Source organism: Barbus barbus (assembly GCF_936440315.1).
Source record: "Barbus barbus genome assembly, chromosome: 31".
Classification (NCBI taxonomy): Eukaryota; Metazoa; Chordata; class Actinopteri; order Cypriniformes; family Cyprinidae; genus Barbus; species Barbus barbus.
In genome coordinates, this window is record NC_136759.1 from 9,924,570 (window position 1) to 9,948,296 (window position 23,727).

The following is a 23,727-nucleotide window of genomic DNA, read 5'->3' on the forward strand; positions in this document are numbered from 1 at the left end:
CGCTGAACTATTGTCATCTCGTTAAGGTTGTTTGTTCAAGGTTATGAAGGATAAGTCATGCCATGAACCATTGAAATATTGGACATCACAACACTTGCATTGAACAAGGGACCTGAGCCATATCATAACTTGGGGCTCCTTTGTTAGCATCTACCTAGCAACTGCTTAGCATCATGCTAAAAGCCAATCAGATAATGGCATCGTATGCCCTGCAACCACCAACACTGTACTGTTGTGGTAATGACAGGTGATGTAAGTGCTGAACATTTCTGCTGTTCTCAGTCTAGTGCCATTTTTAAAGTCGTTGGAAAAATCATTTGGAAAAACAATACTGCATTTGACATTTGACCTGTTTTATGGTGTGATATTGATTTGGTGCATTCAGACAGTCTGTGACGCTGGTGGGAGATCTCAGGTTTAGGAGAATTTATTTTTTCTTCTCAGAATTACCCATAATCCTCTTTATGCATCTATATTTAGGCATTTTTGGATGATGGGGCTTAAGAATTAATACATGCTTTCTAACTGCTTTTTGTGAGCCTAACTGATCATTAATTTCTGAATGAAACCGTTTTTTTTTTACCTGCTGTTTTCATTCTTTTTTTTTCTTTTTTCTTTTTTTTTTTTTTAAATAAGAGTTGTCGACATTCATGTTCTTTATTGTGCAGTGCAAACCGTGAATTTCTTTATGTAACCAGGTGTAATCTTTCTTAACAGAATTTGATTGGATTTGATTTAACCACACTGGTCATGGGTTTTATTATTGTGGGTGGTTTATACTTGTAATCTTATGTCCACTTTTAGTCAATTTTCCAAAACTAAAAAAGCTTATGCAAATCATGTGCAGGAAGTTGGATCAAGTTAGAGGAAGTTGTTGGCCATATACAGGACTGACACAAAATCCCTAGGATGGATTAAAGAGGAAAACCGTTAAGAAAATGACTATGAAATTATAGTAACATTAGTTTTATTCAAAAATAAATGTTTTATTTGTTTTTCATGGTTTATGGAATTGCACACTAGCCATTTCATTAATCCACAAACCCAATTTCATTGTGTCATATAGACAGTACACTATTTAAAAAAAAAGAAGAAAAAATTGGTCATCATTGAGCCGAATAAATGATGGTATTTTAAGTGTGGCCATTATTCATGGTACATTGGTTATTTTATATATGTGCAAACAAAATGTGTGGGAAGTGCCAGTGAAATGCTAAAAAAGAAACTCTATCTCAAAGAAAATATTCTGGAATACTTGACTGTCTGTGTGTGAGAAATGCTAATAGAGAGCCAGTTTTAGTCACTGGAAGATTTGAACTGGAGAACAAATAGCATTGTGGCTGTATGTACTAGGTTTACATGGTAGCCTACAAAATTATCTCACCAAATTTGCTGAAAATTTACTCACCCTCATGCTATCCAAGAACAGATTTGGAGAAATTTAGCATTACATCACTTGCGCACAAGTGGATCCTTTGCAGTCAATGGGTGCCGTGAGAATAAGAGTCCAAACAGCTGATAAATACATCACAATAATCCACAAGTAATCAACACAGCTCCAGTCCATCAGTTAATGGCTTGTGAATTACTTGTGGAAGTGATGTATTACTACATTTCTAAAAGTCTGTTCTGTGTTCTGATGAAGAAACAAACACATCTACATTTTGGATTAGTAAATTTAGTTTTTGTATTTCCTGTACATTTTTGATGCTTCTCTTAGTTGACTTAGTTGAGAAAGTGAGAGCTGAATGCTGGCAACAGAAAGGCCCTTTCATTTACCCTGCAGAGACCAGAACTAATGTTTCCCTAATGAATCTGTGATGAAGGCAGATCTCACTATTGAAGCAGCTCTATTCATATTAACTGAGTTTAATGTGATATGCAGTCATGACCTGAGGTACTATGAAAACTCTATATTAAATTTCACTCAATTTTTAAACAGTATTTTGAAATAATTGTTCTTGAGATTATCTTTTGGCATGGTTTCTCACAGTGACCGTATTAATTCATGCTGGCACCAACACATTTAATAATACTCATGTCGATAGACAAATTATGTAACGGATTTATTTGAACTTTTAACTAAACAATTTTTATTTGTTGGGTTTCTTTGTTCCAGTGGGAGTGTTTATGGTCCTTCATTCTCTTCTGCACTTTCTCCTTGTTACTGGTATGGTTTTACTTCTGGTGCGAGGCCCACAATGACTACAGCGAGTTTAACTGGTGAGTAGGCCTTATAAAATCACACTCTTTCATCAACGATCCCACAATCTCTGTTTCTGTGAAGAGACGTATCTAAGAAACTCATCAGCTTTCCCAAAAACAAATTTGGCATAATCCTACGCGCAAAGTAATCCAGAGTTCATGGAAAGTTCTCTGATAGAACAGATTGCATGTCATTCTAATAGATAGACTGGACTGTTTTGGCTAGTATTCAGAACGGAATAGCTTACTGCATACTTCATAGTACTTTTAGTATGTAAAACAGTATGCAGTATGCAAATGATTCATAAGATGAGTGTTGTTGTTTGAATGCAAAATGTATTAGCTTTTGTGATTCCAATTAAACAATAAGTCAAGAAAAAGATGTTGAAAATGCAGGATGTTGATATTTGTAGTTAAACATTAAATGGAAGGTCAAATTGAGTAGAGTGGATTATGGGATTTAGGACCAAATGCAATGTTTTCTTTTGTCTGTTGCTCACTTTTGTATACTAAATGTAGTATGCGTAAAATACAGAGCTAAAACATACATTTATAATATATATTACTTTAATATAATATATAATATTTATTCATTTATATATCATTTTAAACTATAACATATATCTGCATAATCCTGTGTAATATTAAACTAAAATAACCTTTGTGGTTTAGCTATAAAATCATGCTCTGACGTTTTTACAGTACCCTTTGCTACATAATCTTCTATTTTCCAGGAGCCACACGCTCTGGAAAACTGGTTGAGGACATTATAAACAACGTGACAATGAAAGCCATTGTTTGCTTTGTCCTTCAAGGTTATTTTCTCCTGATCTTTATAATTCTTTCATCTCCTGTTTTCTCTTTCTTTTCAATGTCACTTCTCTCCTCCCTTTTGTGGCCTACACCTCCCCCCCGCACGGTCTCAGGGGAGGTACATGTGTCCTTGATGTTACTGTAGAGGACAAGAGAGTTGATTCACAACGATCTCCAGTTATTGCCCTGAGGGACTGTGCATGTAGAATCTGTGATCAGACAGGGGATGCATCTAGCAGGCAAACCCTTGATATGGCTCCACCCACTGAGCTGCATTTAGCCAATCAATTCTGAAGGAGTGATTATGGGTGATCTATAGTCTGCCCGCCCCATGTTTCCATTCTGATCCTAGGCTCAGTCTAACATACTAACATACTACTATTGCTGCAGTATATAAGTACATGTGTGTTTTGTACACTACTATTCGAAAATCTGGCATCAGTAAGAATTTTTAAATGCTTTTGAAAGAAGTCTTTTTTGCTCACCAAGGCTGCATTTATTTGATAAAAAAAATACAGAAAAAATTGTAATACTGTGAAATATTATTACAGTTTAAAATAACTGTTTTCTGTTTTAATTTATTTTACAATTATTTTTAAATATATTTTATTACTGTGTTGGCAATTCATATTATTTTTTTGGAAACTGATACATTTTTTAAAGAATAGAAAGTTTAAAATAAAATGTTTTTGTAATATTATAAATGTCTTTACTGCCTCTTTTGGTCAATTGAATGTATCTTTGCTGAATAAAAAAATTCTACAAAAAATAATTAACACTTTATTACTCTCACTGTTAGTTTCTTATTAGCATGCTTATTATTCATATTTTGGCTGTGTTAGTACACAAAACAAATTCTGCATGACCATATTCTACATCCCTAATGCTACCAATACCTAAACTTAACAACTACCTTAATAACTTTGAGACAAAAGTCATAGTTAATTGTTTATAAATATCGAGAATTGGACCTTAAAATAAAGTGTGACCAATAAAGAATTACAAAAGTAAGACTATCTTATATTCAGCCATTTCTGTTTATCAGATTGGAAAAGGTAATTTTTTTAATTTAATTTTTAATTGCATACTACGCAATTTTGATCTTTTCTTATTTCACTTTTATCTTGCTTTATGCTTCTCTCTAAATTAAACATGTATGTGAAGATGTCATGTGATAAACATATGTAGCGTACTACTGTTTGAAACATATTGAGGAATAATATGTACTTTTACACTCACCGTTTTTATAAAATACTAAACAGTATAGAGAATTTTACTGCGTAGTATTCAGGAAAACACAAGCCAGTGTTCAATTCTGATCACAGCCGCTGAGTTTAGATGTTGAAGAAAGCTAATACTGACCTTGATACTGTGCCCTATGGTCTCATGTGTTTTATCTCCCTTTGTTTCAAAGATAAACACTAGGCAGATGATACTTTTTGCAAAACAGATGCCTCTGTCATCCACCTCTTTGGGAAAAGTATACTTATATAATCCTGAGCTCTCATAAAAGCGAGTAAGAGAAATGTGTAGCCAGTCAAAAGATTAGTAGCTTCTGTTTGTTTTTCAGGGGCTTGGTTATTTGATTAGGCCTTAATGCAGTCTGACCATTATGAAGAACATAAGACAACCAGGAATTCTAATGCTGAATAATCAACCGCTAACATTTTTTTTCTCTCGATGTTGTGCTCCCACAGGTTTTTATATAACCGTTCAGGGGAATGGAGTGATGGAACCGTTTCCATATTGGCCGCTACGGCAGCTGGTTTCACCTATATTACATTTTTAATGGTGAGTTGTAACTGCTCTGTAGCAGTGATACTGCACTGTGGTTTTGCATACTAAAACCTCTCCAAAACCATTAGTGCTTTAACAATCTCTCTCAGACATGTGTGTAGATGTCACCATTTAGCATTATTGTGATGTTTTAGCTCCTCCCCCTGTTATCACCTCATCTAAACCATTCTAAACAGTCATACAGTTTTTCACTGAATGTCATATTTGTCTTTTTCGGTCCAGATTTTAGCCCTGTGCCATGTGGCTGTTGGGCAGCAGTTAAACCTCCACTGGCTCCACAAGGTACTCGTCAACCTCTGAAACGCTTTTTTCCTAGAATAGAAAAAGAAAAGCTTGTCCGTTTGTGCGAGACAAACCAAATTAACCTTGACACATTGTCACAAACACCTTGTGCCCTGTTGGCAGAGTTAAAGTAGTATTTCCTGTTTGTTTATGAATAGAAATGGAGTGCTGGTTTTTTTCAGTGTAGTTTGCTGAATAAATTAAATGGAATTGCATAAAATGAAGTGAAACTGAATGAAGTGGTCTGTGTTTTTCTCTCTAGATTGGTGTGACAGTTGCTTTGCTGACTACAATTATTGGTGTGATATCGGTCACTCAGATGTGGGGAGAGGAATGGGATGTAGTTTGGATTTCTCTTCAGGTATGCTTTTTTAGATGTCGTGTTTCCCACAGTCCTGGAAAACCTGAAAATATTAGGGATTTCAAAAGTCAGATATGGAGAATATTAAAATGTCAGGGAAATTTCTATATACATATTGCTAGTTGCACTACAGTTTGGGGTCAGTAAGAGTTTTTTCCAAAGAAATTAAGACTTTTATTCAACAAGGATGCATTAAATTGATCAAAAGATTTCTATTCAAAATATATGCTGTTCTTTTTAACTTTCTGTTCATCAAAGAAAAAAAAAAACAGTATTACGTTTACCACAAGAATATTAAGCAGCTCAACTGTTTTGAAACATTGAAATGTAAAAAAAAAACATAATGAAGCTTGTTAGAATGATTTCTAAAAACTCCTGTGACACTGAATATTGGAGTAGTGGCAGCTGAATATTCATCTTTGCCTTCAAATGAATAAATTATATTTTACAATATGGTAAAATAGAAAACAGCTATTTTAACTTGTAGTAATATTTCACAATATTACCATTTCTTCCCGTATTTTTGAGCAAGTAAATGCAACCTTGGTGAGCAAAGATTTTTTTTAAAACATTTAAAAATCTTACTCCAAACTTTTAAATAGTGCTTTTTAAGGTATACCTTTAGGCTATAAGTTTCTCTTGTGTGTGAGGGCTTTATCAACGAAGTTACTTTTTTCTACAGACCCTTTAAGGTTTTTTTAAATTGTCTACACATTTATCTTATTCTCTGTATGTTTGTGTATTAAGCACAAATTAATGGCTCTGTTTGTTTTCAGGCTACTGGTCCTTTCCTGCACATTGGTGCTTTAGCTGCTGTTACCGCTTTGGCCTGGCTGGTGGCTGGACAGGTGGCACGAGCAGAGAAAACCAGTAAGATGAATCCACCTCCTTGCTTAAAGATCAGTCTCTGTTAAGCATCATTATTAACTAGATGTTAATTATTAAAGGGATACACAGAGAAATCCTCTTTCCTGATGCATTCCTGTTGTCACACAGAGACACATTACTATCTCCACTAGCTCAATGTGCTGGTGCTTCATGTTGCAGCATTAGAGGGAAAATTAATATACTGCTATTGATTCCTCATTTCACTTTTCCCAAGCTCATCTGATTCAACTAAGCACAGATTTAACTGGCTTATCTTATTTAGTTAATCAGAAGACTTTCTCTTCATTCCTCAGGGTTATACACTGAGCATAAACTACCATTCAGACATTTGAGACTACATTTATTTGATAAATAGATACAGTAAAAGCAGTTATATTGTGAAATATTATTAGAATTTAAAATGACTGTTTTCTATTTAAATATATACTGAACAAAATTATAAACGCAACACTTTTGTTTTTGCCCCCATTTTCCATGAGCTGAACTCAAAGATCTAAGACTTTTTCTATGTACTCAAAAGGCCTATTTCTCTCAAATATTGTTCACAAATCTGTCTAAATCTGTGTTAGTGTGCACTTCTCCTTTGCAGAGATAATCCATCCACCTCACAGGTGTGGCATATCACGATGCTGATTAGACAGCATGATTATTGCACAGGTGTGCCTTAGGCTGGCCACAATAAAAGGCTACTTAGCTTTTGCAACAAAGATGACATAACACATGTGATCACCATTCAAACTGATTCAAAAAGCTATTTTATAGCCATTTTTAGTGTATGCCTTAAAAAGGCTTTTTTGGAAGCTGTGCCGGAGTTGTAACTTCAGATAACCAAGTTGTTGGTTCTCTATAGGGTTTCAGGTGATGGTTCTCCTCCTCTACCTGAGTGTTCTCCTCACACTTTACTTCATTCCGCTGTCAATCACCTCACCCTGTATTATGGAGCGTGGGAGTCTCAAAGCAGCACCCACCATCATCGGCCATCAAGGAGCTCCAATGGTGAGATGCTAAATTGTCAACATTGTGCTGTGCACTTCCTGTCTTTCCTAGATGCTACATCAAGCTCAGGCTACATCAAGAATCGCTGGAGGCAGTTTGGTCCTTCATCTCTCTGTGCCTGTATCTCTTTCCTCTGTCTTTCCATCCCTCACTATCTTTCTCTCTTTCTTTCTCTCCCTCCATTTGTCTTTCTCATATTTCTTTTCCCTGGCTTGTCCATAGCTAAATATAACTCAGGAAAGAGCCGCTGCGAATCTCTGTGTAGGCGTTGTTCAAGGTTTGGTGGTTATGAAGGGTTTTCAGTACACCCGTGTGTATCATTGGTGTATTGTGCTCTGAAATGGCAAATACGCTTTTAACGTGTGCATGTTATTTCTGTTTTATAGCAGCACAGAAAAAAATGCAAATGTTTTTGTACAGTTGTAGTCAAAATCAGCATTTGTATGTATTTGTATATTTAATATTTATATGTAATAATTTTGTATTTACATTTAAGTTTATATTTAATAATAAATACATTTCTATCTATCTATATATAATAAATACATGTCTGTATATCTATCTGTCTATATATATATAAATATATACATTTTTAGATTTATTTATTCAAAAATGGGTTTAGCTTTATCAGAAGTATATTTTCTGTATGAAAATCACCTGTGAAAACAAATTTGCCTAATTTCCTCTGGGAAAAGCTGGTCCTCCTCTAAATACAGCTACAGAAAAATAATTGAGAAAGAAAATTAATAATAAAATCATCCATCATTCCTATGGGTGGCATGCTATAGCAGTAGTGTTATGTAACATTTCAGCTAGCCTATTAGTGAACAATTTTTTTTGGAAGAACTTACCGTAATTGTCCTCCACCACTCCTAGCTACAGTTGTAAACAGCCAAACTTGGACTGAAAACACGAGCCTTTACAACACCGCAGGCGCTGGTTGGAGATCGTATGTATAGTATCAACCACCATGGCTTTAAAAGCCAGAATTCAAAAATGCGATAACCATAAGTGCTCTCCAAAGACACATGCATACTGATCCTAATATATTCCTCTCCTCTCCTCTCGTGCTTCAAACGAGGTGTCCTTCATTTTGCATTGATGTCACATGGACTAGTATATCTAGACCTGCAGTGTACAGATGATCTCAAGTTGCTGCTTGCATGCCTTTGCATAAGCATGAACCACAGAAGAGCTGTAGATTGTGGATGTGTCTGGCCCTCAAGCACTCAGTGAACCTTCATGAGATGAGTTATTGATTTATATCCAAAGAGCAAGAAAGAGGTTTAGCTATTGCTTCGCTCCAGGGTGAGAAGAGTCTCACATTTTGGTTTAACAAAGATCTTTCCATTCTGAACTCCACAGGGTTCAAATATGCAATATGTTATTCTCTGTTTCCATGTTTTTTTTGGTTACATCATGCTTGAAGATAGAGAGTCCAGTTACACACCTAAAATAATTAAATAAATGAATATTTATACATGTTATTTTTTTTATATATTTTTTTATATTTTATGTAATTATATAAAACATAATAAATATACATTCTGTGTTTTTCCTTCTTGTTCAGCTCGCTCCAGAGAACACTCTCCTATCGTTCAACAGAGCACTGCAGAGAAATGTTAGTGGGTTGGAGGCAGATGTGACCATAAGGTATTTATTCTGTCTGATTCTCCTCCTCTTGGTACAGTTCAATCAATAGGTTGTACAGAGCCATGTGGACGCAGTGTGTGTTTCAAAGTGTGAATCCTTGTGTGGCTGTGTGAGACTGCTGTAATGAGAGGGTGGCGTGACGTCTCTTAGCCCAGTGGGTGCATAGTAATTGAACACTGGGATATACAGGAAGACTTTCTAAAGAGGCCCCCTTAAGCTATAATCTACTCTGCCTGCTTAACACGCATCTTTAGATAATGGAGCAGAAATTGTCCATCTGTTGGGTTGTAATTTATCTTGGTTAAAGACAGTTATCACTCAGGCTTTTTTAGACTGAGATATCATCTCTTATCTATTTAGTTGTTTTTTCTTATTTCTTTTGTGTATACAAATACAAGCAACACTCTATGAACAGCATCTTCATCTAGAGTATTTTTTTTCTTTTTGTTTTTACATATTTCTAAATATATTTATATTTAAATATAAAATTATTATAATTATTGTTAAATATTAAAATATAGGACCGTATAATTGTAATTTATTGATTTATAATGTAATAAAATATTACATAAAAATCAAATCGTACCTTATTCAAAAAGGCAAATTTCTGTAAGTATTCCTTAGACAAACCCTTAGTCTAAAATAAAATTGCAGCATTTAAACAATAAAATGGTTAAAATTTGGAGGCTGTTTTCTCATGATCATCCATATTGATCATTGTGTTGCCAAAAAAATATTTTAGTCAGTGGAGTCAGTTAAATATTGTGAGAAACACTATGCTTGAAATTGAAGTCTTGTGGGCCATTACTATTTTGCGATTGGTTGTTTCATGCCAAATGTTACTATGGTTGGGTTAAAATTAAATGGGTGGCTAAGAGGCTAAATATCTTGGCTGGTAACCTAAAGGTTTAATCCTTAGAGTGAGTGGTTCACAAAGTACTACCATATAGCTCTTGTAAGGCATTTAACTTCAGGCTGCGGGTTGATAAAAGCATCTGCTAAATAAATAATAATGAGTTGCAATAATACTGCTTCTATTGCACAACAGCCCCACCATTCAGTAAATGCATTCAGATGTTTTTCAGATGCGCAAGTCAGCTCCTCACTTTTATTCTCTGTCTTATCATTGAATATTATCCAGCAGTGCTGGCAGGTTGAGCCCTAATGGAAGCATTTTCTCAGGTGCTGTCTAAGTGCTGTCTAATCACATATACTGCTGTGTAACTCTGGCTTCGGCTGTAGTCTAGATGGTGTGCCGTTCCTCATGAGAGACCGGACACTGAGGAGAACCACAAACGTGAGAAGAGTGTTCCCAGACAGACAGTATGATGATGCTTCACTCTTCAACTGGACTGATTTGAGCTCGCTGAATGCTGGCCAGTGGTTTCTAAAGGTGTGGGCCATTTTGGCTCTAAACTATGTCTACAGTACAGCTGAAATAGTATGTAATAGTGTTAGTAATGTAGATCTATTTATAGTAAGACTGAAGAGTGTTTTTAGATTTATAGAGTACATTTATAAGAGTTCAATGTACTACACTAAAATGAATTTTCGTAAAGTTGTAAATAAATATTATTAGAGTATGTTTAAAGAAAATACTTCAGTCTTTCTACTTCGAAATTTCATGTTTAAATCGATGTGGTATTTGCTATTTCTTTGTAATTATTTGTGAAAATTACTAGCAAATTCTGAATGAAAATTTATTTCTACGCAAATGTCACAGTTATGATGTCAGCACATTAACATAGAATTCTTAAAGGTACAGTAACAAAAACAGTGTATTTAATTTAATGTAAAGGTTACATAAAAATTAATTATAGCTGTTTTCGGTGCAAAACATTAGGACTTTACATTTACATTATTGTATATGTATGTATAACGGCATATAACTGGACTAACTGATTTTACTGAACGCAGGATGATCCCTTCTGGACTGTGCAGTACATGTCAACATCCGAGCGCTGGTCAGTTGGGAACCAGACAGTTTGCAGCTTGGAGCAGATGCTGAAACTAGCAGCTAAGTCAAAGAGCTCAGCCGTATTCACTCTGCGCAGACCGCTGGCCAATCACCCCCACCACCACGACTGGGTCAACCTCACCCTGGACACTGTTCTGAGGTCAGGAATACCACAGCAGCAGGTCAGTATTGAGGGAGTGATGCTCAGTTTGATGTGCTACTAGAAATCTCATTGTCCTTGGTCAGGGGTTGAAATAGATGTGTTCAGGGATAGGATTCAGGATACAAATCTGTTCCCGGTTTATGTGGTTGTATAGTAGCGCCCCCTAGCTGTGACTAATATTAATTGCATAAATCATCATGCTTAGTTTAGAGCAGTGATACTCAAACCTGGCTCGCCAGATCCACTTTCCTGCAGAGTTTAGCTCCAGCCCTGATCAAACTCACCTACCTGTGATTTTTTTTTTTTTTTTTTTTTTTTTTTTTTTTTTTTTTTTTTAATGAGCCTGAAGACATTGATTAGCATGCTCAGGTGTGTTTGATTAGGGTTAGAGCTAAACTCTGCAGGAAAGTGGATCTCGCGAGCCAGATTTGAGTATCCCTGCTTTAGAGGAATGTAAATTTGTTATTATGATCTCTCAGTCATCATTGTAATGCATTGCCTTATATGTTTTGCCATCTACAATAAAAACTACAAAGCTTTCAACATAAAACCAAGCATTTAATAATACTGTCACGCAAGAAATATGTAAGACTTTTTCTGATAATAAAATTGTCTTATCATATTTACATATTGTCTTACTAAGACATATTATTGGGAGATACAAAGTGACAACTGATATTTAAATCCATTATTTTAGTCTGCTATACTGTTATAAAAATCTCATTGATTTACATTACAGGCTAATAGAATTTAATTTTAATTTAGGCCATAAAAAGTATAAATATAATCAGGTTTTATAAAAAACAAAATATTTTATGTACACTGCCACTCAAAAGTTTGGGATCAGTAAGATTTAAAAAAAAAATGTTTTTAAAAGTCTTTTCTGCTCAAGGCTGCATTTAAAATGTGTTTAAAAATACAGAAAAAAACAGTAATATTGTAAAATATTATTGCAATTTAAAATAGTGGTTTTCTGTTTTAATATACTTTAAAATAGACTTTATTCCTGTGATGCAAAGCTGAATTTTCAGCATCATTACTCCAGTCTTTAATGTCAGATGTAACGCATTTAAACTTTTTTTGTGTGTGTGTGTTATGTGTAGGTGATGTGGACGGTGGACAGTAACAGGGAGATGGTGAGGAACGTGGCTCCAGGTTTAGAGCAGACATCTGTGCAGAAGCTGCCTCTCGACACACTCCATCATAAAGGCATCAGCAGGGTCCTGCTGCGCTACAACCAGGCCTCTGCGCAGGACGTCCGGTAGGATACTGCCCTATTTACAGACACCTGGTCTTGCTTACAACACCTTCATTACACAATAAAGGACAATTTCGGAACAAAAGCTGGAGTGTCTGCGCCACTAGTATAATGAACTGGAAATGCAAAAACCTGTAATTGCGCTGTCAAGTGTGTAAAAGCTATTCATATATCTCTGTGTGTTTATTTTAATAGGCTGTTTAATGAGAACAACATCAGTCTGACTCTGTATTCGGTGAACGAGCCGTGGCTGTATTCCCTGCTGTGGTGCAGTGGGGTTCCGTCCGTCTCCTCCGAGGCCCCGCAGGTGCTGAGGAAGATGCACTATCCGCTCTGGCTCATGGTACGAACCCTCATCTGCTTGTAGATTATTCATTAAGCAATGGTACAGAGCCGTCATGCTTTTCCAAGTTATATAATTGGTCAGCATCTGCTGTTCTGGCCTTCATTCAAATTGAGAAGCATACTGCCTTTAATTTTTTTTTCAAATATAACTTAAAAATATGATAAACATGCATGATTGAGATCGTCATTTTTATATAATAAATGTTGATAATATTACCCTATTTAATCTAGTATTAATGAGTGTGTTTTATATTTTATAATTAATGGTCAAAAAAATAATCAAGCAATGGCTGTAATATCTCTTCTCTTGCGCCATCTAGTGGTGTGTGTGCCTCATTAACGTTTGTGGCTTTTTCTAGAGTCCAGATGAGTACTGCTTGATATGGATCTCTACTGATCTCCTTTCCTTTGCTGTAGTTGTGGGAATATTTATATTACAGAAGTAAGTGACCACTTTTTTTGACGTATGCTGTAGATTATAGGGATAATGTTTTATTCAAAGTAAGACCTAGTTCAGTGATATTTTTGGATTATTTATATACTGTTCTAGTATTTATTAATATTACTATACATTTTTTTGGTTTTATATATATATATTAGTTGTAGTTAACAAAAAACTTTCAAGATATATACACTACCTGTCAAAAATTTTAGAACAGTAAGATTTTTAATGTTATTTTAAGAAGTCTCTTCTGCTGAAGTACAGAAAAACCAGTAAAATTGTGAAATATTTTTACTATTTAAAATAACTGTTTTCTATTTGAATATATTTTAAAATGTAATTTATTCCTGTGATTTCAAAGTTGCATTTTTAGCATAATTACTCCATTCACACGATCCTTCGGAAATCATTCATTTTGATTTGCTGCTCAAAAAATATTTTTTATTATTATTATTATGTTGAAAACAGCTGAGTAGAATTTTTTTTCATATTTCTTTGATGAATAGAAAGTTCAGAAGAACAGCATTTATCTGAAATATAAATCTTTTGTGACATTTATAAATGTATTTATCATCACTTTTGATCAATTTAAAGCATCCTTGCTAAATAAAAGTATTAATTTCTATCATTTGTTAGCTTAAAAAAAAAAAAGATACTGACTCCTAGCTTTTGAACGGTATAGTGTATAATGTTACAAAAGCTTTTTATTTCAGATAAATGCTGATCTTTGGATCTTTCTATTCATCAAAGAATCCTGAAAAAAAAACTGTTAATAAATATTGATAATAATAACAATAATAATAAACATCATTCATTCATTCATTCAAATCAATGCAGGCTTGGTGAGCAGAAGAGACTTCTTTAAAAAAACATAAAAAATCGTACTGTTCTAAAACATTTGACCGGTAGTGTACATTATGAACAAAGTATTAGCAAAAAAAAAAAAAAAGTTTATAGAAAGCTAGTATCTATATGCAAATTTTTAGTTTATTCTACTAAAGAAATGTTTTAATAAAGTCATTTGAAATTTAATCATTTTAAGTTCTGTGTGAACATAAACTTGAATATTTTTAACTGCTTAAATTCACCTGCAGTACAATTTTGGTGTGAAAGAAAATATGACTCTTAATGTTGTAGTAATGAAAGCTAAAGTTTGTTTAAAGTCACTCCTAAAACATCTAGATTGTAAATTCTAGTAAATAAATATGAAATAACTTCACTTGGATTGTTTCACACAATTAAATAATATGTTGTAGTTTCATCAGATGTAATCAAATACAGCCTCCCATTGGAAATTCAGTTTGACCTTTGCAAAACAAAATATTAATGCATCCTGAAACATGATTACCTCTAGCGTGAAAGAGAAGGAAAGAAGGATAAGAAGAAAATGCGTTTACGTTGATGTTGTTTTGCATAATGCTGGAGATCAGCATCACTGGTAAATGTGTGAACTGAAAACTGTTATGTTGGGCTCTGGATTCTCTAGGTTTGCTGCACTTGGCATAGTGACATTTGCATCTGCTTTTCTGAACTGACCTCTTAATTCTCTCCCTTTCTTTTACTCTTTTACCCTTTCTTCCACCTCTCCTCCTCCTCTTCTTGCTCTCTGCCTGATGTGCATGCTCCTCTTCTCTGCTGCATTCTGGCATCTCTCAGCTATCACATGATCAGGTAATTGGGTCAGCGCTGTTGGCCCATGCTGCCAGTGTATATCTCCCTTTCTTGCCCTTCTATCTCTGTATAACCCTGTTTCAATCTGTCTGCCTGGATCTTTCGTTCTACCTGTATTTTGTCAATGCTATTACTAACTCTTCTCACTAAACCACAGCCCACACGATTACACTTTAATATCACTGCTTATCATTTAACATATAATTAATATTTAATTGAGGTACATAATGTGGAAAGACTTGAGGGTTTTGCTAAGTCATTCACTAGGGGGTGTCAATCACATGACTAACAGTTAAAGATTGTTTTTCAATTGGCTTTTGTTTCAGTCAGAGAATAATTTTCTACTGTTGCAGAAGAGTGCTTTTCCCCCACAAAAGCAGTTTACACTTATATGGAAACTTGCTTTTAAGGTTAAGGTTATCTATATTCCTACCAACTATCCAGTTTAATTCAAATGCTTTTGTTTTGGACCAAAAAACACCCCAAAATGTCAGTTTTGACGATGTTGTCGGATTAAAATATATTATCCAGACATTACTCCAGTCTTCAGTATCACTTGATTATTCAGAAATCGTTCTAATATTCTGATTTGCTGCTCAAGAAACATTATCAGTTCTGAAAACAGTAACTAAATATTTTTGTGGAAGCTTTAATATATATATTTTTTCAAGATTATTTGATAAATAGAAGGTTTAAAGAACAGATTAATTTTAAATGTCATAATAGTCTTTGCCATCACTTTTGATCAATTTAATGCATCCTTTCTTAAAGTATTAATTTCTTTTTAAAAAAAGTCACCGACCCCAAACTTTTGATAGGCAGTGTAAACACTGTATATATCATAGACTACCAATTACATTAGTATTTCACTGTGAGATTAATGATTTTATTAGCGGAGTCAGCAGTATCAATGTAAGCTCTGTTTGGATATGTCACTAAGGTCAGTCTGTGTACGTGTTTGTGTATGCATGTGATAACAGGTGGAGAATGAGCGGGATGCGGAGCTACAACCCAGAGCAGATCATGCTGAGCGCAGCCGTCAGGAGATCCAGCAGAGATGTCAACATCATGAAGGAGAAGCTCATCTTCTCTGGTAAGAGCCACCTAACCACATCCTTTTGACGTTTCTCATATTGCGTGTGTATGAGAATGCTATACGTAAGCTTATTACACTGTGCTCTGAAATCCTGGATTCTGATTGGTCAATCAAATACTGGTGCTGTTTTTAATATATCATGTATTACTCCACATTGTTTCTCTTTTTTTACTAAGAAGTTATAAAAGCTCATAGCGCCATTTTGTGACTCAAATCTGAAGGACTTTAGTATTTATTTTAAAGGAATAGTTCACCAGGAATGAAAATGTGCTGAAAATATACTCACCCTTAGGCCATTCAAAATGTAGATAGGTTTCTTCATCGGAACAGATGTGGAGAAATTTTGCATTACATCACTTGTTCACATGTATCCTCTGCAGTAAATGGGTGCCGTCAGAATGAGTCAGACTCAGAAACACCAGTCCATGAAGTAATGTCTTGTGAAATTAAAAGCTACAGTTTGCTTTTTCACCACTGCTCTATTCCAAGTGTGCAAACTACATAGCTACCATAAAAAGTATTATTAATTTATTGAACCTTATGACGGAGTTGAAATGTTCTATACAGGCGTAAACTTAGTAAACAGTCACTCACACACACTCCTTACCATTTTTAAAATTTTTTGAAATGGGTGTTGTTATTTTTGAAAAAAGTCTCTTTTGCTCACCAAAGGCTGTATTTATATAATCAAAAATGCAGTAATATTGTGAAATATTTTTACAATTTCAAATAACTGTTTTATATTTGAATATATTTTAAAATTAAATGTATTCCTTTGGCAAAGCTGAATTTTCAGTACTCCAGACTACAGTGTCACATGATCATTTAGAAATCATTCTTATGAATTCTGTTCTTTTCAACATTGATAAGAAATTAGTGTATATGTAAATCTTTAGTGTCACTTTTAATCAATTCCACCCATCTTTGCTAAAAAAAGACTCTTTCTTAAACCAAAACCCACTGGAATGATAGTTTACATAAATACTGAATGAAATATTTTATCAAGAACTTTTCTATTGATTATTACTGAATAAAGGTTTTGAATGAAATATTGTTTCCTTCAACTTTGTCTGCCATCTTGAATATGAGAGACTTGTCTATTGAAAGTTGATTGTTGAAAGTAGCGTTAGCATGTAGCTAAGCTAATGAATTTATCCGCTACTCGGCACAAAAACACAAATATTGTCATTTTTTAAATGGTATGAAACTTTTTTTTCTTCTATTGATATTGTAATAATAAAATATAGTTTCCATCTCTGATATCCTCAGTGAATAAATTGCTTTTCACAATTATACTAGCTGTAAACAATGTGCAATGCTGACTTTGGCCAAGATTTCTAGACAAAAATCCATCTTATATAGTTGAAAAAGTATGCGGTTTACTGTTTTAAACTGCTTTCATATTAGATTCACACCTGTGATGCCTAATAAAGTGCGGTCTAGGTAGGCAGCTCACTAGGGTTTGGAACAGAGCCGGTATATCTCCAGTATGATTGAAGATCCTTGGTTTGTGGTTTGTCATAGTGGGAGGTCTTGTAAACATTGTGGGCGTTAGTATAATTTGTATTGCCTCCTGTCGTCTTATTCCACAGAGGTGAGCAACGGAGTCACCAGCGATGAACCCTATACGGAAAATGGATTTAACTACTACACCAATTAAGACGTTGCTCATTGACTCATGGAACAAAAAAAATCACATCACATCCTGATCAAGCTTGTGGTGTCTCCTCTGAACTACTGACTCAACTCTTAGCCTACTGTTTCTGATGGACCCGTGTACAGAAAATTCTTTTTTTCTTCCACTATTAAGTTGCTTGTTTTAAATTCTGGACAGTAAAGAGAAGTAGGAAGTGCGGTTCTTCTGTTGACTATTACCAAATCTGTGGCCTCTTCCCCTACGTAACGCTTGAGGATCCTGGAATGCCCGTTACTTGCTTCGTATTGAAAGCATGCCTGTGATAATATAGTGGATTTTATCTGTCGGTTTTTGGGGATTTTATTTTTCTAATTTTCCATAGCCAGCCAATGTGGAGTATAACATAATATGCCAGTTTTGTTTTGTTTTTTTTCTAGACCTTGGTTTGGTGTGATATTCACAGTCTAATGATGCCTTCTGTTCAAACAGGTGTTTACAGAGTGCCTGCCTTTAGCCTTCAAGATATATTTGCTGTATTTAATATACCACCTATTTAGCATGTGGTTCAGTTTTATTTTGGAAGGAAATCACCCAGCCTTATCGTCTTGGTAGGTATGCCAGATTACATGGAATATTTATGTTTGGCATACATGTCTGTGGTTTAATTTAGGAAAAGAAAAAAAAATCCCCTAGTTAGGTCGAAATTGTGGATTACAGAAACCAAAACTTAAAGATCCATGAAAAAGGGTCTGTCCAAAATTGAGTTTGTATTGTATAGTTGAACACTGTTTATAAAGGAAGCTGGCTTGGAGTTTCAGTGCTGCGCAATATTACTCGGACACTGTCCTATAATAAAAAGTGTGTTTGAATATTGTTCAGTGATTTTTATTTTATTTTTTAAACTGTTACATTGGCATTTTAGCCTCAATCCTTTTGTTTGAGTAGCTTTTCATGTATTAAATATTTTGTACAGGGCATCCCATTGCTGAGATGTCCTGACCCTTTACTTAATATTGTAAATGTGAGATGTGACATTGTTTACAGTGGCTTGTGCTGTCACACAGAGGACGAGGCTGAACGATTGTGCTGTTTGATGTTTTTATTTTGTATTGATGTTTCAGAGGTCGATCAATTTTTTTTTTTCTTTGCACAGTAGCAAAAGTTAAAGGACTTTAATCACACACACAAACCAGGTTCTGTGCATAATGCAACAAATGAAATGGAACAGGACTGTACAAAAATAGAATTCAATGTTTTTTACAGAATATACATTGACACTGATAAATGTATAATTGTTTTCCCTTTTGACTTGATTTTGTGCAATGTTCTGAACTCCTGTATATGTGAAGTGCATTAAACTATATTCACACTTTGCAAAAAGTATTTTCACCTCTAATATTATGCTTTTAGCATTATTTAAACAAGACCGGTCAACACAAAAAGCAACATCTTTTTTTTTGGTCCATGTGGGTAATTATACTTCACTTTTTTTTAATATGCAGAAAAATGTGAACCTAAACACAAATATATGTAAACATTTAAATATCTTTTCATTCACATTCTTATAAAAGCTTCAGTTTGAAGACTTGAACTAAATACCACATTGATCATGCTGGTACATTTAAAATTATTTATATTTAACAGCTGGCAGGTTGTATTATGGTTTACTAATACTCAACTCCATTCCAAAAAAAGACATCAAGTCTTTAAAAATAAAGTACAAATCAGACTATGCTTAGTCTACGGTACACATTTAACTGTGGCAATTATTAAAAAGGCACAAGCAAAACTCCAGTAGACAGAAACAGCTAGCTGAAATCACAACTAGCCTTGGCAAAATAAATAAATAAATAAATAGCTGAGACTGGAATGATTATTCAGTTATATACAAACAGCTGCTTCCCTGAATATAACATCATTAAACCTGCCAAAACCAGTTGTCAAAGACTTATTGCACAGTTAGTACCAGTTAGGCACAAAGATGGCAATAAACTAACCAATATGGTCCCAAGCAGCCACTTGGCTCAAGATAACAGGGGAAACATATTCTTTCAATGCTAAGATAAATGTATACATTTTAATTTGGGTCAACAAGTCCAGACGTTAAGTACAAATGCTCCAGTAACCATTGTGTTTGGCCCAATCAGGAATTCATTGCAAAGCTAATGCGTTTAAGGAAGCAAAAACATATAACGCACATCGTTTAACCGGTTTTTGGTTTGTTGGCACATAGCAGTCACGTGACAAATGCCCAAGTAGCAGTTTAAGTCTCTCAACCAATCAGCTGAAGTTGGTCTTACGAAGGTGCCTGTTAGGAATCTCAATTGCGCTGACCTGGAGAGGCCAAGAGCCGCCCATGATGCCTGCTTGAATGGCTACCCCGGTCACCACAGCCAGGTCAGGGTCCACTGAGGTGTTTGGTTCCTTTCCAAAGTACTGACTAATGAGCTGTCTAATGCAGGGGATCCTCGTAGACCCTCCCACCAGGACAACCTCATCCACTTCCTCTTTTTCTAGATGGCCCTCTATGAGGACCGTCTCAATGGGTGCCAGAATCTTCTGGAAGAGATCTGCATTCAGCTCCTCAAAGAGTTCCCGTGTCAGCTTCTCCTGAAACAGGACTTTTTCCTCCTGTGCTCCGTTCGCTCCTGTTCTCTGCAGGTGAAGAGGAACACTGAGGTGAACGTGAGGCTCCTGAGTGAGGTTGAGCTTGGCGGCCTCCACGGCCTGTCGGAGGAGGTGGATGTCTTCTTTAAGAGTAGGAGGCATGCCGTACTGCTGCCGCACTCGCTCGATGGTGTACTGCAGCAAACGCTGGGTGAAGTCCTGCCCTCCAAGCTTGTTATTACCTGTGGATATGAAGAGCATGTGTTAATCTCGTGCTGAAACAGGATGAAGGCTGTGCACTTGATGTGACACCATTTCCATGCGTGTTGTTAGGTAAATGTCAGTGAGGTTTCGCTGAGATTGCACTACCCAAAGCCTTCTAACCTAAATACCCATTGAGGTCAAACCACAGAGCCTGGGGAAAAACAGGGTACGTGTATTAAAATAGAAAAGGTAATAACCAGGGTCCCTACATTCTCGAAACAATGAATTTCAATTATTTTCTATGAATTTTCTAATCATTTGACTGTATAAGGTGATGCCTGTATAAGAATTTGAAAAAAACACAACTCACAAAAAATACTGTAGAACTGAACTAGAAAAACTTACATAACTACAAAAAAATTCCATGAAATTTTAATTCATATATTTAGATTTCAGTATTAATGTATTACAATATAATACATTTCAAAAGGTACATGTGGTGCTGTGGGGAGTCATTTAAATGTACGCCCACGTGGGATTGTCATTGTCATCAGTTTTCTATTTAAAAATGTTTTAATTCTGCATGGTGCGGGTCTCTCCCCTCAATGAATTTCGTCCTAAAGAAATAATGTGACCCGCGCGTGCGATACGTCAAAGCGTTGTATTGTTTGGGGATACGACACATGAAAATTAAACAGCCGAACATGCGCTTTACCAGCAAAACAACCGGACAATTAGTACTTGTACGGCTGAAGAAGCAGTATATATCTCAAGTTACAAGAAAAATCGGTACGGGACACGAGTGGAACGATTTGAAGACGGAGAAAATGCTGAGTCGCCTCTCTTTTTTTTTGTTGGACAGGACAGGTAAGGAAATTCATAATTGTGACTAAAAGCAAAACGCTTTATAGAATGATGAATGGTCTGTTTCAATATTAAAAAGACAACAAGTTTGCACAGTTTTCAAACAATTTTCATTACACAGAGTTTTCATAGCAAATGAACAAGTGTGGTATTAGTGCAAAAAATACTCACACCTGTCTTGTTTGGTTCAATTGAATCGAATGCAAGTTCGTTTCCCCCTTTGGTGCGGATCTTTTGGGCAGGTGTGAATACAGAAATCGCACTCAGGAGCGGACTAAACAACTGTACCGAGACCCAGCTGAAGAGGTGGTCTCGGTCCGGTTCCAAATTAACTCTGGTACGGTTGAATGGATGAACCAATGAATGGATGACCTTAAGGACAGGTGTGTTTTTGTTTCTGGTTCACTTGCAAAAAGGGCAGTGTGAAAGCGAACCCAAAAAAACAAAAAAAAAACAACATTGTGTTTGGTCCGGACCAAAGCAAGTGAACTAGCGGACTTTCCTGGTGAATACACCCTTAGAGTGCAACACTGGAACTAAAAAGCTTCAAATTTCTTATATCTGTAAATGGACATCAGCTGAATTCTACATTGTGTAAGTTAAATTACAATAAACGTCTTGGCAAACATATACAAATATATTTTGCTTAATGTTACACCTATTATTTCTTCCTCATCATTGCTTTAATAAACACATTCTCAATAATGTAAAAATCCAGAGCAGCATGTGTCTCAAATATTAAAATAACAAAGCAGCCCTGCCCATTAATTGCAACACAAATATACCCACCATAATAAAATCTCTCCAAGTTGATACATTTATAATGTCATATCATCCAGCTCACCTGCCATTGCTCTGGTAAGGAACATGCCACCCTGCTTATTAAGAAGTGACACATCTAGTGTTCCTCCTCCCAGATCCACCACCAGCACATTAAACACTTCTGCTTTATGCAGTCCATAAGCCATCGCCGCTGCCGTGGGCTCGTTTATCACCCGCAGGATGTCCAGCCCTGATGAGGAAGACATGTACAATGATCAATCAGTTAACTATTATAGATTTAAATCAACTTTACTTTCAAACCAAGCAGCTTTCTGTTAGTCAATGCAGTGAATTTGTGTGAAAAATGTCCTAATGAAATGACTGGCTTTTGTGATTAATGTACACCTTAAGAAGTGAGTAGTAAACTGACCAGCTAGGTTAGCAGCTCTTATGGTGTAGTTTCTTTGCCTCTCATCAAACTCTGCAGGCACTGATATAACGGCTTTATCGATAGGTACTCCTATTTGCTTCTCTGCCATCTTTTTCATTTTGAGCAGGAGACGGGATCCGATGAATTCAGGAGTAACTGTAAAGGTGCTATTTGTAGAGACTAAAAGTTCTGCACTTCCGTTGTTGAATATCACCTAAAATAGTAAAGAAAACGTTAAGAGACATAGCAAGCAGTGCAAGAGCAATTAAAGACTGTAAAATACGTAATGTGTACCTTAAACGGGTATCGTGCGCTCTCTTTCTCTAAAGTGTCTTCGTCGAAAATCTTCCCTATAAATCTCTTGGCATCATAAATTGTGTTTTGAGGATTTATGTCAGACAATTCCTGGCCCTCATGTCCAGAAAACACACCAGTGGGGGTGAATGACACCACACTCGGAATGCTTTTGCGACCTTTGTCATCTTCAATAACCTCAATCTCGCCTGTGCCTGGCTGAAACACTCCCACAGAGCAGAAAGTGGTCCCAAGATCCAACCCAATGACCCTGGGCTTCGGAGGGGGCAGGTACTGCTGTCCCAGATATCCTGCCAGGAACAAAGCCAGGATGACAGAACCTGTAGGGACACACAAACATATATAGACTATGACTGAGAAAAATGATGAAATCAGGAAATGTTTCTGTCGTTATATATAACTCATATAACTCAATGGCTACTATACGCATGTCGTTCAAATGTATTTAAAAAATATATTGTCCAAAAACGTGGTATGTAGAAAAAATAAAACACCTTATTCCAGGTGCGTTAATGCGCAAACAGGCTGTCTAACAGCTGTGTCAGTTGATGTTTGAGGCTGACTGTTTTGGCTAAAGCTGGACAATATCTGTCTGTCTGATATACCGGTAGTTATCCACGTACAGTCAGTTATTTGGGACTTTCATGCTAGATGCGTCAGTTCTATTTCTAGCTAACGGCTACATGGATGGTAACTCTGTTAAATTTTACATATATCTTTACGAGTACATTAGTTTAATTTAACACTTACCTATTATGGACATTTCCCCGGCCATGTTTCCAATCCAATATGTTATGGGTATTTGTATAAGAGATGTTCATTCAGTACCTGCGCCGACTGAGCGAACATACACGTCGACCTAATGCGGGCTGTTTGGCTGAAGGGGGTTGTAGTTCTTTTCATCAGTAGCATGGTTACAAATGTGATAGGAACTGCTGCTGTTAACTACATTTCCCAGAATGCACTGTAAAGCGCGAGCGGA

The 23,727-nt window shown here is 35.7% G+C and overlaps 2 protein-coding genes across 3 annotated transcripts in view; one reads left to right on the forward strand and one right to left on the reverse strand.

Annotated features, from left to right (window-relative positions):
- The window catches only part of LOC306851022 (glycerophosphodiester phosphodiesterase domain-containing protein 5-like), a 45,026-nt gene extending 26,088 nt beyond the window's left edge, over nucleotides 1-18,938 (forward strand). The window contains exons 3-16 of one of the 2 annotated variants that reach the window (XM_079387059.1): nucleotides 2,120-2,223; nucleotides 4,716-4,809; nucleotides 5,038-5,097; nucleotides 5,360-5,458; nucleotides 6,235-6,328; nucleotides 7,197-7,342; nucleotides 8,913-8,995; nucleotides 10,238-10,388; nucleotides 10,913-11,134; nucleotides 12,219-12,376; nucleotides 12,569-12,716; nucleotides 13,078-13,160; nucleotides 15,812-15,924; nucleotides 17,520-18,938. In XM_079387059.1, coding sequence (XP_079243185.1) covers nucleotides 2,120-2,223; nucleotides 4,716-4,809; nucleotides 5,038-5,097; nucleotides 5,360-5,458; nucleotides 6,235-6,328; nucleotides 7,197-7,342; nucleotides 8,913-8,995; nucleotides 10,238-10,388; nucleotides 10,913-11,134; nucleotides 12,219-12,376; nucleotides 12,569-12,716; nucleotides 13,078-13,160; nucleotides 15,812-15,924; nucleotides 17,520-17,587 — 1,623 coding nt within the window. In that variant the 3' untranslated portion in view covers nucleotides 17,588-18,938. The remainder of the gene's footprint in view (nucleotides 1-2,119; nucleotides 2,224-4,715; nucleotides 4,810-5,037; nucleotides 5,098-5,359; nucleotides 5,459-6,234; nucleotides 6,329-7,196; nucleotides 7,343-8,912; nucleotides 8,996-10,237; nucleotides 10,389-10,912; nucleotides 11,135-12,218; nucleotides 12,377-12,568; nucleotides 12,717-13,077; nucleotides 13,161-15,811; nucleotides 15,925-17,519) is intronic. The other variant, XM_079387060.1, reaches the window with a different exon arrangement.
- On the reverse strand, nucleotides 18,643-23,626 carry LOC306851023 (heat shock 70 kDa protein 13-like). Its single transcript, XM_079387061.1, has 5 exons — nucleotides 23,496-23,626; nucleotides 22,725-23,065; nucleotides 22,431-22,644; nucleotides 22,083-22,250; nucleotides 18,643-20,412 (listed from the first exon to the last, which is right to left on the reverse strand). The coding sequence occupies exons 1-5, from the start codon at nucleotides 23,518-23,520 to the stop codon at nucleotides 19,844-19,846; spliced, it is 1,317 nt and encodes a 438-aa protein (XP_079243187.1). The 5' UTR covers nucleotides 23,521-23,626; the 3' UTR covers nucleotides 18,643-19,843.
- Nucleotides 23,627-23,727: the final 101 nt, after the last annotated feature.

What these genes read in the sequence shown, in the direction of transcription:
- LOC306851023 (XM_079387061.1), bottom strand. Translation starts at nt 23,520, where the DNA reads ATGGCCGGGGAAATGTCCATAATAG. An exon ending in AAGAGCTGCTAACCTAGCTG is followed by an intron (nt 22,251 to 22,430) that starts GTCAGTTTACTA and finishes CTTCCTCATCAG; the next exon opens with GGCTGGACATCCTGCGGGTG. An exon ending in CCTTACCAGAGCAATGGCAG is followed by an intron (nt 20,413 to 22,082) that starts GTGAGCTGGATG and finishes TCATATCCACAG; the next exon opens with GTAATAACAAGCTTGGAGGG.